The 19,247-nt window shown below is 38.2% G+C and overlaps 2 protein-coding genes across 12 annotated transcripts; both read right to left on the bottom strand.

Annotated features, from left to right (window-relative positions):
- Positions 1–290: 290 nt before the first annotated feature.
- On the bottom strand, positions 291–12,994 carry LOC130722156 (uncharacterized). Of its 11 annotated transcripts, none has more exons than XR_009013797.1 (11): positions 12,930–12,994; positions 12,058–12,142; positions 9,096–9,279; positions 8,934–9,008; positions 8,616–8,654; positions 6,403–6,534; positions 5,856–5,896; positions 1,816–1,903; positions 1,594–1,700; positions 1,355–1,488; positions 291–850 (listed from the first exon to the last, which is right to left on the bottom strand). XR_009013797.1 is itself a non-coding variant. In XM_057572803.1 (8 exons), exons 3-8 carry the CDS (start codon positions 9,243–9,245, stop codon positions 1,861–1,863), a joined length of 480 nt encoding a protein of 159 aa, XP_057428786.1. In that variant the 5' UTR covers positions 9,246–9,279; positions 12,058–12,142; positions 12,930–12,994; the 3' UTR covers positions 1,801–1,860. The 11 variants fall into 11 exon arrangements, 4 of the variants coding, with proteins under 4 accessions (XP_057428786.1, XP_057428784.1, XP_057428783.1 ...); XR_009013798.1 differs by having other exon boundaries at positions 1,594–1,697; XR_009013794.1 differs by lacking the exons at positions 291–850; positions 1,355–1,488; positions 1,594–1,700 and adding exons at positions 5,443–5,542; positions 5,629–5,763 and having other exon boundaries at positions 1,801–1,903.
- On the bottom strand, positions 12,685–16,777 carry LOC130722154 (uncharacterized). The gene is made up of 6 exons (XM_057572798.1): positions 15,841–16,777; positions 14,733–15,252; positions 14,353–14,552; positions 14,238–14,269; positions 13,168–14,154; positions 12,685–13,058 (listed from the first exon to the last, which is right to left on the bottom strand). The coding sequence occupies exons 1-6, from the start codon at positions 16,643–16,645 to the stop codon at positions 13,029–13,031; spliced, it is 2,574 nt and encodes an 857-aa protein (XP_057428781.1). The 5' UTR covers positions 16,646–16,777; the 3' UTR covers positions 12,685–13,028.
- Between the last annotated feature and the right edge of the window lie 2,470 nt (positions 16,778–19,247).

The following is a 19,247-nucleotide window of genomic DNA, read 5'->3' as shown; positions in this document are numbered from 1 at the left end:
TCTTACTATAAATATACTACAATGCATAACCTCTCTTTATTATAAAAGCAATGAAAAATTTCCAGTGTTTTTCTTCTTATAAAATAAAACCTTGTCAATAAAATAAGATGTATAAAAAGAAGAGGAACACAAAATCCATGAAATGGAGAAAAATATATCAAGAAAGAAACCAAACATTCATAAAAAGGAGCATAATATCTTTTTAATTCAAATTTGTGATGCTCTAATCAGTCAAGGTACATGTGGTGGGTACACTGCGACAATCAGATTAAATAATGAGACTAATATACTTCTATCAACGACAAAGGACAAACTATTTATTTTAGTTTTTTATATGCAAATTGAACATAAGGGAGTATAAGGGGTGCCCCAAACCCATCATACTGTATGTTATCAAGCAAATGCTTGCAAATAAAGCAAACAATATAACACTTGAAAAAGAAACAATAATCAGAACGTGAGGCTAGGAAAGAAACATAAAAGATATTGGCGCTTCACCCAAATGGAAAAAAGAAATAATAGCCCACTATTCATGTTAAATATCCATGTTGTTATATCACAAAGCCACCGCCCACTATCAGCAACAGAAATAGGAGATAACCAATTAATTCTCCTATTCCAGATGATCAAAGAACCTGCAGCAAGCTCTATTTAATCCACATATTTGCTTCCCATGCAGTTCCACTATCTCACAACATATTTAGGCAGACCAATGGATTCTCAATCCATTCGAAGATAACAATAGAAAAAGTATCTCTCTCTTGCCTTTATCCAAAGCCAAGTTCTGTATTGAATTACACCCACCTCCTGATCAACATCTGCTTCTTTTCCCCAAAATATTGCATTGTTCCTACAATTCCAAATTGAGTCCACAGTAGCCACAAACTATTTATTTTAGTGGCATCATAACTTAATAAATAATAAGTTACATGCTTTTGCAATGACCATGTATATCTTTGTACAAATAGAAAACTAATTGTATGATTCAGACATCAAACAATTTTAGTAAATGCAAGAAAGCTCAATTGCAGAATTTTGTCACATGAATAGCTAAAGTAACAAAAGCTAAGTAACCTAATGTATAAATGAGTTGGTCAGTTTGTTAGACAATTAGTAGAGTTTAAAAAGGGAATAGTTTAAGGAATCCAATCCAAATTGCAATATGGGGAACTCTAGGGAGAAAGCTGGTTCTCTCATAAAACCTTGTGGCTATAATTCTTGTTCCCTACCCAGTTCAATTTCAATGACTTTTACCAGTAATACAATTTTACAGAATATAAATCCAACTTCTATCAAAATAACATTGTGAGATTATAGCAGAATCCAAACATGTCGATTCAGCATCTTAATTTACCTCAAGAATCATTTTCTTGATCATATCCTCAATTGAAGTTTTAACCTCAATGATTACAGGAGCAAGTCTCACATTGTGCTCAAAGTCAAGATCAACTTCCAATGTTAGTTCTTTGGTTTCTTTGCAGCAGTTACCTATTATAAAACCAACAATCAATAATCTAATAACAGATTTAAAAAAGGGTCTACAAATGCAAACCAAAAAAGTGAGATAAAAAGAATAATGGATCATTCTATTACCTCACCCTGCATAGTCCATGACTTTGGCCCTATATTAGCTTTCTTCATCTCCTTTATCTTTGATTGCATTTTTCAGGTTGCTTTTCATGGGTAGAAGTTCTTTTCTTCTACATGCAAAAGAAAAAAAAATGGTATATGAAAGTTTAGTTTTAAAAATAAACCCCTTCCCCATTATGTGTGAAGTTGTAGAGAGAGATATTTGTTTACCAAAGTCCATATCACCTTCATCGTCAGAATCTTCAGATTATTGAAGAAACTGTGTTATTTTTATCCCTTTTCCTTTTTACCCCCAAATAAGTCTTCTTCATACCTTACAAATACATACAAAAAAGTGAACACAACTTAGATACTATGAAAATGTTAGGAACCCAGATTCCTAACAGTGGACCTTGAAAATAAATGCAAGAAATAAAATGAACAGATTGTTTATTTGATGGGCAAATGGAAATACAGAGAGGGAATGGTATCCCAAATCTGACACAGAGCCTAGCTCCTATAGGAAGCTTAGAGCTTCCTACTCATCTCTACAACTCAATGATCCAAAGATGACCTCTCAACCTCTCCATTCCCTTCTTATATAATGGCCTATTACAATCATATTCCTCTCTCTATTCTGTTAGGTAGTTGCTAGTAATCCCCACTTTGCCCCTTCTAGAATACACTATCCATATTCCTTGGTTGAATGATGGATCAAAGGCTCATAAGTGCCATTTGGGCCTGCTTGGAAATCCCAGGGTCTAACAATACCACCTGCTGAAAGATCAACCTTGTCCTCAAGGTTGAAAACAGGGAATTGGCTTCTGATGTTAAGAGTGTCCTTCCATGTTGGTTCATCCGCAGGTTTGCCTTGCCATTGGATCCAGACCTGAGGAAGTGTAGATTCCTGTCTGGTAGTGAAGCGACTAGTAATTACTGAAAAAGGATGCACACTAGCCACTTCTTCTCCTGTCAAGTGATCTAGAAGTTGTAGTTCCACAGAATTGTTTCCAACTGCTTCTTTAAGCAATGAGGCATGGAAAACAGGGTGCACGCGGCCTCCTTCAGGTAATTGTAATCTATAAGCCACCGCGCCAATCCTTTGAATTATAGGATAAGGGCCATAGTAGGGAGCAGTCAGCTGGGGACAATCACGGGTCACAACTGAATTTTCTCTAAGAGCCATGAGCTTGATGAAGACCCATTCAAATCCCTCAAAAACAAAAACAGAATCGAAAGATAGTTGGCACACAACCCTCATTTCAGTCACCTCATCAGAATACCAGCCACTGCAATGAACAATTCTGCCACAAAAACACAAGTGATCAATACAGCTTCTACCCGGATCCCATAGTTGCAACCGGAAAGAGTACCATATGCATAATGTGTTGGGCGAACTTTCTTCATCATGGGGACAAATCCAGTTTATGCAAAGTGGTTGAAGTAGCATTGAACCACCATCTACTGCTTCCATTACGCTCCCCGTGGATGATATCTCAGTTACCTCACAAGGGATTGAATGGTGAGAAACACGAGTATTCCAGAAAAATTCCACATCCTTAAGGGACACACCATCATGCTTTTCCATCTTCAAGGTATCCATTGGAAAAGGCGGAAGAACAATCTCAGTTATATGATCTTCTAAACATATTGTGAAGTAGTCTCCCTTCAATACCAACCCATTATCTATTGGTGAAAAATCAATGACTAGAGTCACAATCTGATATTCTGTGGTTCTTCTTTCCTTACCACAAGGCTGCACCCTCAGCTGTTCTTGACAGAACTCAGTTGCTAAAACTGGTGATGAAAACAAACTAGCGATTGCACAACAAACACTACACCACCAAATTTTTCATGAAAAATCTTTCTGTCCTTAAAGATAGTTCACCACCAGCCTCCATGACTTGTGTGTCTTTGATAGGAGCACAAGTATGAATCGCGACAAACTCAAGTGGCTGAAGTGCAGAGAATGGAGAAGGGTCCAAGAAGTCCTTGTTGAAAGTGCCAAAGATGAAAGGATCTGTTGCTGGTTTCCCTGGCGGAACATGAAGACGTCGATCGGCGAAGAAAGAGAAATGCAGGTTATCATAGGTCTTCTCATAAACCCTTTCATCTACAGCAATGGAAACAAGGAGATGCGAATGCAACACAAAGTCTGAATCAACAACCTTCACGATAGGTGTTCCCTCCTTGTCGAAATCAGAGAAACCATTGTCGATGGTACCAAAATTGAAAGCCTCAACCTTTGGTTTCCACTCCGGAAATTCGAGTTCTTGGTCAGCAAAGAACGAGAGAGATGAAGCTTGCATCGTGTGTGAATCACAAATTGATGAAAGAGAAGTCGAATCAAGAGTAGCGGCATCAAGGTATGGCGGTGAGGATGAATCTACAGCGACCACGCCTTCAATCTCAACACTTGATTCTTGCACCATATCCATGTCCACCGAATCAGAAATTGGCGAAGAAAAAGATGTATCAGCCTCAAATTCCGTCGGTGAAGATGGTGAAGCCAGTGAAGATGATGAAGGAGTCAAGAATCCTTCATTGAATTCAGCACTTGTTGCTTGAACTTTGAATCCTTCATTGAATTCAGCACTTGTTGCTTGAACTATGGGGAAACCAGAGATTAACGCAGGAGTAAAAGACTCTGTTTTCCCTTCATGGTTATGCCCGTGTGTCTTCATTGCCATTTGGGCCCAATCCTTTGCTTGGCCCACTTCCACCAGTTTGAAAGTTGGGCTTGGCCCATGAGAAAGGTGAGTCCCAGCTTTGATTTGCTCCTGACGTTCCAAACCTCTAGCATTGAAATGTTGTGAGCCTCCAACAGCTGCGTCCTCTCGCGCCTCCGCCGCCGGTGCGCCGTGGGCCTCTAATCTCGCCGCCACATGCGCTGGGTACGCCGCCGTGTGCAGATCTGAATCTGGCGGTTTTTGTGGCGGTCGCATGGTGGCTTCCGGTACTGCCTCATTTGCAATTGCTCCTTCGCTTGGGAAAAGCAAGATCTTGCTTCCCTTCTTCCCCGATTCTGGATTTCTCGAACCTTCGAGCCCTAAATCGACAAATTGGGAACCAATTTCGGCTCCTTTCCCTATTTTCTGTAATTCTTTCCGAAGACCAGTACTCAGCCCCTTCGTTTGCAGCAAAATTCTTCCCTCTGATTCAAAGGTGAGGTTCGGAATCACTTCTTCCATCGCTGAATCTTTCTCCGGCGCAGCTTCCAGCATCGCAGCAATCGTCGCAGGAAGATCCTTGACAGCCAGTGCCACTGCAGCCAGCGATGTGCACATCTCCGCGAGCTCATTCGCCATCGCGCCAACTCTCGCCTCCATCTGGGTCTTGGTTTGCTGGTTCCGGCGAAGATCATCCGGCAAAGCGTATCTGGTAGGTCGGACCATTTTGTTAGGAACCCAGATTCCTAACAGTGGACCTTGAAAATAAATGCAAGAAATAAAATGAACAGATTGTTTATTTGATGGGCAAATGGAAATACAGAGAGGGAATGGTATCCCAAATCTGACACAGAGCCTAGCTCCTATAGGAAGCTTAGAGCTTCCTACTCATCTCTACAACTCAATGATCCAAAGATGACCTCTCAACCTCTCCATTCCCTTCTTATATAATGGCCTATTACAATCATATTCCTCTCTCTATTCTGTTAGGTAGTTGCTAGTAATCCCCACTTTGCCCCTTCTAGAATACACTATCCATATTCCTTGGTTGAATGATGGATCAAAGGCTCATAAGTGCCATTTGGGCCTGCTTGGAAATCCCAGGGTCTAACAGAAAACATCTGAATAAGTATGAAATTTCAAGGAGTTATAATAAACCCCTTCCTCATTATGTGTGAAGTTGTAGAGAGAGATATTTGTTTACCAAAGTCCATATCACCATCGTCAGAATCTTCAGATTATTGAAGGAACTGTTTTATTTTTATCCCTTTTCCTTTTTACCCCCAAATAAGTCTTCTTCATACCTTACAGATACATACAAAAAAGTGAACACAACTTAGATACTATGAAAACATCTGAATAAGTATGAAATTTCAAGGAGTTATATTACTGAGTAGTGGCCCAAGCATAGCCAATTGCATATGACTCTCCATAAATCTCTTTCATCCAATTAGTATGAAGAATATTTTCCTAAGCTTGCATTTCCTTACTTAGTCCACAACTGAAAACTAAGTACCAAAGCAACCTAGTTATAAACAACAAATGTATGAAAAGTTACATAGATTCTTAATTGCATTTAATTTATTTTATAGGAATTTAGGATTACCAAGAGCTCACCAATCCACAACACTTGTATGACATGAACCAGTTATAATTTCCTGCACAATTTGATCTTTTAGTTACAACAAATTCTGAGAAATGCATAAGCATTTCCACAGTAGTTCAAATAGCACAAATGCAATAAACATATATAACCACCAGCTCATTATGTCAATGACAATTGTAAAAGGAACTTTAGGCATATCATGTAAATATTACCAAGAAGCACATAAATAAATATCTTTAATGTTGAATAATAGCTCCTTGCCTACTAATTTCTCAAAAGTCATGAAAAATGAAGAAAAAAAATGCATGAAAAATGATAAGATTAATGTCGATGGATCCTGTAAAAAAAAGGCATGAAGAATGAAAAAAATTGTTCAGAATTTAAAAAATCAATTACCACAATCATATGAATATCAAAAGAGCTATACCACTAACCAAGAAGGACATGCAGGGCTCGGTGCTAGAAAATAAAAATGAGGGAAGAGTAGGGATTGATTCTCCATGCAAGATAAAGAAACCAAAAGTTAAGTTGAGGGAAACAGATATAAAAGAACTACACCTGACTGTAAAGCGGAGACTGAAACTTAAAATCCACCAAAAAATAAAGATTGCAAGTTCCTGGAACCAGGCCAAGATTAAATTCCCATATGTTTATCAAATGATCATACAGAGTACTCCGTGGCACAGTTGTCTGGACACACAAAAAATACAAGTAGAGCAATCAGTAGAAATTAAGAGAAAAACTCTGCTACCAAAAATATTAAGAAAGTAAGAAATGAAGAGAAAGAGATCAAAACAACATAAGCACTGTAGGAATTATAAGGATATAATATGACTATATGAGAACAATCATAGGGAATAGAAGCACTGAAATTAAATAGACCAATCTGCACCCCATATGCCAATGCTCATCTCAGAACCATATATTATGGTTTGGTTATAGCAGTTTTGATCAAAGCAATTGGTACTTCACAAAATCACAAGTTATTAATTAAACCATGAACACCCATACTGGTAGTGTCAACATAAACCAAGAAAATAATCTTTAGCAAGAAGAGGTGTCACAACTAAAAACAGACCTGTAACTAAAAAAGCCAAGTGTATGCAGTATTTAATTTTCTGCATCGAGACCAAATATTGACACCCAATCTCCTGATTTTCTGCAACAACCAGGAATCAAATAACAATTGGAAGGGAAGGTGAAATATGGTTGAATGAGGGTGGTGGGAATATTTATCGGCAACTCAATCTGAGGAAAAAACACGGAAGAGAAGAACTTCTACAAAACCTTCCCACTACAACCCTCAATCTACAAACCTAACCCTGCCGAATCCCCCTAAAATAGGACATCATCAATAAGATAACTTAAAAAATTCGAATGGAACACCAAATTTAGAGCAAATCGTTGATGAAATCCAAAATCTAGTAGGATCACTCAGCAGGTACACTGTTACCACAACTTACCTACGAAATTTTTTACGGCGGGATGTGATGGGTGCCACCGGAGAAGGCATGGAAAGCCGCTGAAAATCGGGGAGAAGCAAATATTGTGGACCGTGAGAAGCAAATCCAGCTGGGAAGGGTTAAATCGATCTCTTTCCACACGCCACAATCCCACGAAATCTGGAAGAGGCTTGATTTGTAATCGTAGGGGGACGGAAGGGACGGCGGGTAGCCCCTTTCCCATCTTTTCAGGGAAAGAACGACACGACAGTGGAGAAGAAAATAAGAAAAGGGTTCAGATTACATTGACCGTCAGATTTCGAGGATGAAGGGTTGGGATCTCCTCTCCCAGATGAAGAGTAAAACATGCTGAGAAAGAGTGCTGGTGAGGTTAACGATGTCGTTTCAGGCGTTTCTGAAAAAAGAAGAAAAAAAGAAAAGAAAAGAAAGACAGGTGGCGCAACATGATTGGAGGTCTTTTAGGAATAGTAACTGAAGAATAAGAAGTAGTAGATTTACTTACACAACAGGAGCCCAAGTTTGAGAGTACCTTTCCATAAAATGATAAGTTAGTGTAAAATCAGCATTAATATGCTGGAATAGAAAAATAAAAAATACAAACAATTCTATGTTTTTTGCAAAATCTGCATCATTTGCATCCCTTGCATGGCAGCAAAAATATCTTCACATGTTAAATATCCATACTATGGGATAGAGAGGATTTCTAAGATTTAAGTTCTGAATTAAGTATATCACATCGCTATAGTATCACATTGCAAATCAGAGGCTTATCATAGGGATTGAGTAATCAAGTTCTTACTTTACGATACCCTTGACTTAATTCCTAGTAAAGTTTTGTACATTCTAACAATTTAAGCCTTCTGGTACATAGGATTGTAAGAGTAAACTGAAACTGGAACAATTGGACATGGAGGGATTGAGAATTTGAGTAACTATGGTTTGACACCAAGAAGTAAACATATTAACATTAGAAATCACTGTCTTTTGTCTAGAGATAACTGATATGCTTCTTTCAATGCATGACCAAACAAGAAGAGTGTATCAAATGAGACACCCTGTCGAGGTCTAGTGGCAACATAACGAAGTTCCAACTATTTCATAAATAACAATCTGAGTAAATTTAAATAACACACCATCTAGCAACTAAAGAAAGAGAGGAGCAATACAGAGAGAAAAGGAAGAAAAATGGGAGAAAAAACTCAAGAACCGACTGCACACCCCCAAGTTATTAAATCTTGCCAAACAAAACCAATTAAGGTTCTCCCTTACATCAAATTTTAACTCAAAGAAGCAATATGAAAATCTTACCTTCCTTCCATTCACAAGTGAAAGAGGATTGCGATAATTCTGTCAAAGGAAAATAAATTCCGAAAACATGTAAGATATTTATAACTTTTTTTTGGAAAGCCAAGCATATTAATGCGGGACAGGGGTACCCAACCCCATCAGCCTTGAGGCGCAAAAATAGTCCCTGCAAAACATAATTCTGTCCGTGGAACAGCCTAGGGCAAGAAGCAAATAGATAGATTCCAAAACAACAAAGAGAATAATCTTAATTGATGTTATGAAAATCATCCATTAGTATTTAAAGTTAAAAAAACTCACACAGAGACACAATCAACTTACCTTTAACTTCTCCCTTTCAGCAATCAACTGCTGCTGCAGCATATTTATTTGCTCCCTTTGAGAAGTACATGTCTCCTGTAAATAAAGGAATAAAGCCACTGTCATATAAATTTAATGAACAGAGCAGTGCAAATTCAATCACTAAAAGGATGCACAACATACATCAAGAGCATTAGTTTTAGTTGTCAAGGTATCCAATTGAGCACAAGATTTCCCTGTATATTCTTTGTATTTTGCTACTTCTCCAGTTAAAGAATGTACTTGGCCCTGTGGACAATCACGATCATCTCTAATTTGCTTTCTCTGAGACATTTGAGTTCATTGGCTAAAATTTCTTTCTGCTTTGCTAAAAGAATATGAAAGGCTTTAGATGATGCAACTTGCAAGTAGATCCATATTTAGATTTTAGACCAGTTTGACACTTTACAACTTCAATTATACATTCCATCATCATGAAAACAACCATGGAGGTAGCAAAGACTATAATTAGAGGACAGGTCTTCTCTTATTTATTGTCTCTCATCTTCTTACTACCTCAACTCTCTGGAGAAGTCACTCATTCATGCTTTTTTCATGAAGAAGTGTAACAGAACAACCAAAGACATTACATTTCATAAGAAATTGAATTAGAATTGATAACAAAGGGAAGTTTGCACACTACAGAAAATCAGATTTCTTAAAACCACCATTTTTGTCATTACATATACCAACATTCTGAAATTCAAAATGGTTCCAGTTGTGGGGTGCATCTTGAACTGCTCTTAAAACTGCTTGCTTTGCTGCAGCTTTAAAACTTAAGTGCTTCCTAGTCTTAGTCCTTTCTCTTCATAAATAAGTTGTCCCATTAACATTGTTTCCACACTCCGCGGTTAGAATCAGAGGACAAGATTGGTAAAGAAAGTGTGATATTTATTGGCATCTACTTCAAAGGTATAATGGTGAAAGTTGAGTATTGGTCCCCCCATTTAAACACCAAACACACAACTGATGTGAGGTAGAAGGCAGAAAATTAAACTAAAAGGGCATGTGTTTAGTAGCTAACTATTACTTTATCCCATCAACAATGCTTCCAAGTAAAGCTATTGTTGAAGAGTGTCATGCCAACACCTTGGACAAAAAAACAAAATAAAGGCCCACAATGTCATGTGTCATAGGTGAGGAGTGAAAACCAACCGTTATATTAGAAAGTGAATTGAATGGCCAAGATTTGAGGTTTCTTAGGAATAGTAACTTGAGGTTTTGACTTTTGCCTTAAGTAATAGTAGATAGATGGCAATATGGCACTTGGATTATATTTCTTATGTTATGAACTTATGTCATTATGCGTGAATTTTGATGTGCATCATGAGTTATTTTCCTTATGTATGTGTATTTTATGAAGTATATATTTGCATTCCTAGTAGGATCTTATATACGATCTGATCCTAATCCTTCGATCAATGATCTTTTACCCCTCTCCCCCTTCAATTCCTGAGTATGACCCCGATTCTGACAACATTGATTTCATGGACATTCTATGTAATTGAACATTCAAATGCAACCTAACATAATTTAAATAAGAGGTTTTATAAATATGGGAAAGCCAAGTGCTGATATTTTTGGATGAAGTAAAAGATGCAAAAGAAAAAATAGTGCCAAAATTGTACTGAGATTAATAAATCACAATATAGCCATTAAACTGAATCGTAGAGGTATAACTATTCAGAAAAGCCTCATTTTCACTTTTCCCTCAAAGTTGTCTCAGGATAAATTCCAAAATATAGGTCCTAGTAGATCCTGATTGTTCTTTTGGGATTGATTCTCAAAGAGAAGACTCCTAAGTTTGTAAAGGGGACTTCCCTTGTGAAGAAGGACTTTCCTTCTTGTTTCCAATAATATTGAAATTCCTTTGCCTAAGGTGTGAACTCGTCTATTTTATCTCTCTGTTCCTGGTTGACTCACATTGGATCCTAACAATTTGGTCCAACCTGCCGGATCAATGGAAGCACAAGTACAACAGTTGGAAGACTTGGTTTCCCAAATTGAAAAGACCGCGGGGGAACAAGTTGCATATTTTACTTTAGTCAAAAGTGGAATAGGTTGTTTGGAGGCAATCTAGACTCACTTAATGTGATGTCATGACAAAAGTGGTAAAACCACCTAGAAGGCCAGCAAGGAGGAGCACGCAAAAGACGAGAGTGGCAGTGAGAATCATTCTCGAGTAAAGAAAATTGAACTACCCGCGTTTTCGATGGGGATGATCCATTGTGATGGACATTGCAAGCCGAGAAGGTTTTTGAGGTTCATCGTGTCAAGGAGGAAGATAAGATGTAGTTATCTATCCTTACTATGGAGGGAGTGGCGGCTCATTGGTTCTGTTTCTTGTGCAAGAGTGATCCAAATTTTTCGTGGAACACATTCACCCCTGCTTTGTTGCAACGCTTCGGAGAAGGGAGTCAACAGAATGTGTAAGAGAGGCTGACTTACATGCAGCAAGAGGGCTCAGGGGAAGAATTATTGTGTGCATAATGGTGCACAAAAACCGGAGGTTTTGGAGGAACTTTTTTAGCTACTTTTTAACCAAAGGTAAAGTGTCGAGTTCACTTGTTGTGACATACTACAATTTTGCGAGAAGAAGAGATTGATTGCACGAGACGTAGAGGAGGAGTTCCAAGTGTTTTACAGGGGAAAGTTCTTCCAATACGGTGAACTTTGTGAATCACGTTCAACTATGCTGAGAAATCGTATCCAAGGTTCAAAGGAACACGTTATTCGGAGGCTCTACTACTAGGAAATCGACCACGAATTTGGTAAAGACTATCGGTGAAAAGCTGTTACTAATAATTGGAGTGGGTTGTATCTCGTATGTCGATTCCAATGGCCAGAACACGAGTTTCAGGGTATCTGCACCATGTAACAGTCGCGCGTCTAAACAGCTTGCCTATCTCGAATTCCTAAAGAGGAAGGAGGAGGGGAGATGTTTTCAATGCGGGTTGTTGTTTGGCCTCGGACATAGATGGCCACGAACCAATTAAAAAAATACCAAACTATGTTTCAAAAGAAAAATGACATTTACATGGGCATGCATAGGCGTAAATGATGAAACAAAATACTATTTGTGATTTAGCAAAATTGAGACAAGTACCTTACAGAACAAAGTTCTGAGTTTCTCCTTATATTAGCATAGTCCAGGGTTGAAACACAAATATGGCATCCATTAAGAGTGGAAGCTGAAATACAAGGCTAAAAGCTATGATAACAGAATAACATGCCTATATTAAATTCTAAATTTCTCCTTAAATTAGCATAGTCCAGGGCTGAAGAGTAATGCAAATCAGTGTTGTCAAATCGCGATCACTGACCATCGCAGTGAGCCAAAAATCCGCTATTACGGCCGCTATTTAGCAGTGAACAGCGGAAATAGCGCGCTATAGTGGGCAATAGTGGCGTCGCGATTAGCCAAAAATCTGCTACGCTATAGCAGCGCCGCTATTTGATAACACTGACGCAAATATGCATAAAGGTAGGAAGCTGAAATCCACAGCTATAAACTGCTCCGAAATCAGAATAACAGAACTATACATTATATTTCGTGATGATATATACAACAAGATTTCAACTTGCGGCGGACATAAATGCTAAGGTTAACAATTTAAGAATTACGACACTAAAAACCTGTCTAACATATTGCAACTTCCAAAACCCTGTTCTCGTGGTATGTTAGCAATTTTGTGAACTATATGGTATGCGACATCAGTATATTTAGAATAACTTTCAAATTTCCGGAGCCAAAATGAGCCCCACCGGTGTTTTCAAGTTGCTCCCAAATATTTTCAGGCGCTAGAAAATTACACATGCTGTTTAACAATAATGTGCAGCTATCCAAATTAATAAAATAACATCCTAATAACCATGCAATTCATGCCAGCTTACTTCATAATTGAACAATCTAGAGAGAGCACAGATAAAACATGAAGCAGGCATCTTGAAATAACATTCAAAACATTCCAAATCAACCTTGACTATGAAATGGATAGCCTCAGACGATCTTTTCATGAGATAGGATCAGCCAAACTGATCAGAAACTGCACAAAAAAAGGTGCTTTGGCTCGCATATCATGATTTGCCATATTTAGTGACATATCCCTGCAAATAAAAGATATTTTTGTCAAATGGAGAACAACTCACAACCAAACAACAATATCCATGTACTTTCATTGACAAATTACAATATTGCTATAAATAGGATACCTACCATGACCAGCTTTGCAATTTTCCCCCGACATGAAGTCACATAGTTCTTAGCAGTATCTACGGAGGTCGGAATCTGGTGAGGCTCCAAGGTACTAATGACCTTGTCAACTGATTTTTTAACTATCAGATTATGCGAGTCCTTGCTGAGACGGCCCTCATGCCAAGATGGTTTTAACAACTCTTTCACAAGATCAACAAGAGCCGCACGAAAATATCTCACTTCCCTTGTTTCTTTCTGCATACTTCCATTCGCTTGAAAGTCAACATCCATTTCATGAATTTTCTTATCCATTTCTACTCTTCTCTTTTTGTGACTTGATCCTTCACCATGATGTCTAGTATCATGCTCAGCCCATTCTTTCTCTGGTTCCATAACATCTTTGACACCAAAGGTATGTTGTCCCATGCCTATTTTACCATTTTGGTAGTTCTCATAGGTTCCTGATGTTATCTCTGTTTCAGTTGCAAGAAAATCTTTTTCACGAGGAACACAACTTTTGTTGGGCTCATTTTCATAAAATCTATTATGAGAAGACACAGAGCTTTTGTCCTCATTAAGATCAGACATATGTTTCCCAACTACAGCAGCGTATGTTCGTACCTGTGATGAAGCTGGTTTTTCAGTTAAAATGGTAGCTTTCAAAGACCCATCTCCTATATTTGGTATCTCAATTCTGTCACGGACAGGGCCATAAAGGTCTCTAGGGATGGATGCATTCATAGAAGTAATAAAAAAGGATGGTTGAAATGGTACGGAAGGCTCCCAATCATAAGAACTGATTTTAGATTTATATCCAGAGGAATGTGATGAAACCCTAGATGAACCGACAAAAGGCTCTGCACGGGATGAATATGAGGAAAGGTTTGGGCTCAAATAATTGTTTGATGCATTAAAGGCAAATCTACTCTCCGGAAACAAGTTGTCTCTTGGCAGAAACTTCTGATTTTCATGAGATCGATGCCAACTTGGACTTGCTTTTTCCTCATTCTGCATACTCATTTCAAAAGAAATTCAGAAGAATGCAAAATATGCTTTCATTTTAAAGCAGTAAATGGAATTTCAGTACTAACCATCTTTGATGTGCGAACATTGTCCTTAACACCTGTTAAAGGACAAATAGCTCTATTAGAAACATGTTTACAGAGAAAATTCATGAACAGGTTGACCAAAAGTTATTTGGTATACCTTCTTCCAATTTTAAGCCTCGCTTCAGATGTGCATCAACAATGTCTACCTCAGCCTCCCGATCAGTATTATTCACAACATCCTTTATATGAAGAAAGGTACAAGAACTACCCCTGATGCACCATCCTTTAGCAAAAAAATCACATCTACGTTTGTTTCCATCTTTAATCTCAGCACTGGGAGACAGACTTATAGTCCTCCTGTCAGGAGTTAATCAATTAAAGCTAATGACAGGAACTTTATAAGAAACAAAAGCAAATTGTTAAAGGGCAGCAAGTTACTTATGAAAGCGACGACATGCTGTGTAAATTAAAGTTTGTCATCTTATTATAAGTACACAGAAAAACATAAAAGGACATACTGAACTACAATGACCAAACCTTGATGTCATTTGTTTCACATCAATCCTTGACTTCATCTCTGACTGCAAAACTCTGTTCATAGAATTCTGATCACCATCAGCATCCTCAACAGAGTAATGGCTTGGTGGAAGACCAATAACATCATCTTTTTCAGCATCACAAGATGACTTGATAGTCATAGAATCTATGTCCTCAACACCATATAAGTAAGCTTTACTATTACTACCTGGTTCACTGCACACTCTGAGCCCCTGTATAAGTGATCCAGCATTTTTAACATCGATGTCTAATCCATGACTGTTGCCACGGTCAGCAGAAATCAGGTTTTCTCTTGATTTTGAATGACTAGAAATTGCAAGATTTGGGTGAAACCCCTCCTTTTTCAGCGTTGGTGTCTCACATGAAGGAACAACTGCTTTAAGCATGGCATTATTCTCTTCCATGTGATGGTTAGTAGATGGTGCCATTACTTCAAGGTTTTCAGCGGCAGAAGAAACTGGCCCCAAGCTCTTATCTTTCCCCATAAGTTGACTCGAACCTACAATGAAGATAAAAGCTGAATCAAGAAACTGGAAAAATAAAAAAATGCTCATCTCTAAATCATTTCCTAATGACAATAGTCAGGTGTATATTACCTCCAACGAAACAAGTTATAGAAAACTGGACAAGGAGCAATATCAAATCAAAGCAACAGACTAGTTAATCCGTAGTAATTAATCAGCACAAAAATCAGCAAGTATGGTTATGCTAAGAGACTACCAAGAGAGGCAGCCAAGGTGCAAAAAATGGATCCAATGAAAGACAGTTCAATCCAAGAGGAAGAACAAAATGTAAAAACTCAACGCAGAGTTCAGTAACATATGAAACATACAGTTTCTCAGAGATTTCTCCCTGGTTTTTACTTTTCCTAACTTTCTCACATTTCCCACACTATCCTTTATCATCTCAACCACACAATGTATGATCCTATATGTAGACACGCGATAATAACATAAACTCAACAGTAATCAACAAGTAGGCCAAACCTAGAGGACAGTAAACAAATGCAGTATCAAAATACCAAATTTATTAAGGAAAACAAGTGTGTGCCAGGAAAAAATCATAATTAGTTTATGAATTGAAAAACCTTTGCCATCATTGTTGGCATCAGGTAGAGAATCTGGCACTGCCCCATCGTCCTCCTGTTTCACCTCAACTGCTTCAGGTAGAGAATCTGGCACTGCCCCATTGATCTCCTGTTTCACCTCAATTGCTTCAGGTAGAGAATCTGGCACTGCCCCATTGTCCTCCTGTTTCACCTCAACTACTGCTTCAGGTAGAGAATCTGGCACAGCCCCTTTGTCGTCAATGTCGGCATCGAGTAGAGAATTGGGCACTGCCCCTTTGCCCTCCTGTTCCACCTCTGCTGCTTCTTCTTCCTCTTCCTCTTCCTCTTCCTCTTCCACTTCCACTTCCTCTTCCTCTTCCACCTCTTCTTCCAATTCCTCCTCCTCTTCCTGTTCCTCTTCCACTTCCTCCTCCTCTTCCTCTTCCTCTTCCCCTTCCACTTCCACTTCTTCCTCCTCCTCTTCCTCTTCCTCTTCCACCTCTTCTTCCAATTCCTCTTCCTCTTCCAATTCCTCCTCCTCTTCCTGTTCCTCTTCCACTTCCACTTCCACTTCCTCCTCCTCTACCTCCTCCTCTTCCTCCTCCTCCACCTCCTCCTCGATTTCTTCCACTTCCTCTTCTTCAACTTCAACCTCTTCTTCTATCTCTTCTTGTTCTTCTGCTTCGTCATCATCAGCATTTGCTTCTTGTTCTTGGCCCTCCTGTTGATGATCCTCTTCTACTTCAATTTCTTCTTCTTCTTCAACCTCTTCATACTCTTCTTCTTCTTCTTCCTCTTCTTCGAGGAATGGATCAGCGTTGGAAGGAGAATCAGGGTCAGACATCGAAGGCAGAGAGAGTGAAGGCTGCTACGGCTGGCTAGGGCTAGGGAATGAGAGAGCGGAGCACAGGTTTTCGCGTCGAGAGAGAAGGAATGAGAGACCACCCCCAACCCCAACCCCAACCCCAACGCACTCAACAACACTGTGAACGATCAAATCCCTCTTGGACATGTAGACCCCACCCAGCAAATTACCTATGATAACCCTAATTCGATTGTTACATTCTCATGATTTTTATCTTCATATGGATTGTAGCCCATGCCCATTCGTTGTGGTCTCTAATATGGTGTTCCAATACACGAGAGCCCATTAATGCGGTGAAAGGAGTTCTATGATTAGCATAACAAGAAAAACACAAAAGTTTGCTTAGTAGTTAATGGCTTAGATCTAGCAACAGGCAACAAGGATCATGGAGGGAGCTTAGTATGGGTTGGAGATGGTTTTGATCGCCTCATATCAATCACACTCATCTCAGTCATCTAACCATTACTATCACGACTCTCGTCCGATTGGTAATATCATATAACAGATCGTCAAATCGGGGGTGTCTATGTTATCTCACTACATCACTTCAAGTAACTACAACCCAACAATCAAAATAATGGAGTGAAGCACAAGAACGTACTAGGCACTCAAAAGTCTCAAACCTAGCAAGCCCAACCTCTATAAATGACAAGGCTTGGAGAATATAAGTTATACACACACTTCATAATTCACTATCGTCTTTCACCCAAGTTCTAACTTAAGCATCAGAGTGTTCTTGTAAGTTCCACCTGGCTACACCTAGATGAAAGAGGAATCACCCTAAAACGCGAATACTAGTAATATAGGGCTAGAATTGCAGTATCACTCTCTTGAGTTTGTCATCTTATTATCTAATGCAAGTGTCCTTCGCAATTGAAACTTCTAAATACATAGGAGAAAGCCCTGTGTTGTATAAAAATCACTCCTATGCCCATAACAAACTCAAATAAGTGTGGTATTGTGTCTTTGTTCGTCACACTCTCACTCAAAGTTCCAACCTATTTTATAATTGTAAAGCTTAATCTCTTAAAGCCTCTCAAAATGTTATCTTTTGTTGAAGACAATTTTCCATTTCTGCCACATTCAATCATCATTCGAGTAACAACATAGCTTCCATCACAACACCACTAATTAATTTCCCATTCAAATCACTACTCCAATTTCTCCACCACATTTAAATCCTTCAAATCTCATATCTGTAGCCACACCAACAATCAATACCTTGTCCCATTTAAGTAAACAAACTCTATATAATCCAAATCACTCCACCTCATTTATACCAAATATTTTTCCAATCATTTTCAAGCTCAAAACTATAGAAATACAGTAAAAATCATGCAACTAACAAGAACCAACACTTTAAAAATGTGGGCAACTAACAATTTTAGCTAAGGTAGAACTTTCTCTTTTTTCACAATTTATTGCCCTGCTAACAGTTTCTACCAAACACCAAAAACATGATATGATGCTCCTAAATAAAAGAAAATTTTCAATTGCATTACAATGTCAATTCAATGGAGGCTAACTTATACAACATGAAATTATAGTTTTAAAAATAATGCATAACAATAGACAATTATCTTATTCACGGCGGTGGTTTACCCCGTGGAGGATATCAGCGATTCGAGTCCGCTTATCTCCAACTCCTAAACTTAGCCGATCCAAAGTTATATGATAGCATGTACTTAGGTCTTAGATAACGGACGATGTTCGTAGGAATATGGTTCGATTTGGTATGCGAAAACAAACAACTAAAAGAAAAACAACATTACAGACTAATCTCCGAGTTCTGAACCAATCGATTCAGACAAAATTCTTCGATAAAAAAGATCTACAAACCCTAACTTCCCAAATTTCAATCAATTTGATAAGTTTTCAATTGAATTTCCTGATTTTGATCCATGTATAGCCCGATCTAACATCGCATGAAATGAATTTAACTAGATCTATACTATAATCTATAACATTAATAAAATTAAGACAATTTACGTACCTCTTGAAAAATATGAGAACATCACGATCACAGCTTCAATATTCTACCTCCAATTAGATTTCAGGCTCAAGCATGCACCTTGGGATCAGAATCTTCTTCTCTATAACTAACCTTTTGGTGGTAAGACTGCGCAACTATAGGTCAAGAGATGATAGGGGATCTTGGCTGTATATATATCATAGGTTTAATTATGTTTTAGTCCCTTATTTTTAGACAGGGAGTCTAATTAGGTCCTTATGAAAAATTACTTAACAATTGGTCCTTGATTTTTTTTTTTTGCAATAAGCCCAATTGTGTATGTGTAATCAATTTTGACAAATTGTCCACTTGACAAACCTAATCAATAGGTGATCACGTGAACTTTTCACACCAGTTTTAGTTCTTATAAAAAAATTAATCACACTTAGTTCCTCAATTTTTTTATTTGTAATAAGCACAATTGTCATTTGCCAATGTGTAACCAATTTTGACAAGTCAGTTGTCCACGTGACGAGCTTTTTCAGTTGAGGGGTAATCATGTGAACTTTTTACAACAGTTTTAATCTCTATAATTTCTTTTTAATCATATTTAGTCATCTTTCTCCTTCT

This window comes from Lotus japonicus, chromosome 6 (assembly GCF_012489685.1).
Source record: "Lotus japonicus ecotype B-129 chromosome 6, LjGifu_v1.2".
Lineage (NCBI taxonomy): Eukaryota > Viridiplantae > Streptophyta > Magnoliopsida > Fabales > Fabaceae > Lotus > Lotus japonicus.
The sequence above is the reverse complement of the archived record's forward strand: the minus strand, read 5'-3'. Positions and strand labels throughout refer to the sequence as shown.

Bases quoted from the DNA above. Each gene is read 5' to 3' on its own strand.
- LOC130722154 (XM_057572798.1), bottom strand. From the start codon at position 16,645: ATGTCTGACCCTGATTCTCCTTCCAACGCTGATCCATTCCTCGAAGAA. The intron at 14,270-14,352 runs GTATACCAAATA...GTCCTTTAACAG, and splicing joins AGGCTTAAAATTGGAAGAAG to GTGTTAAGGACAATGTTCGC. The intron at 13,059-13,167 runs GTAGGTATCCTA...TTTTATTTGCAG, and splicing joins AAATTGCAAAGCTGGTCATG to GGATATGTCACTAAATATGG.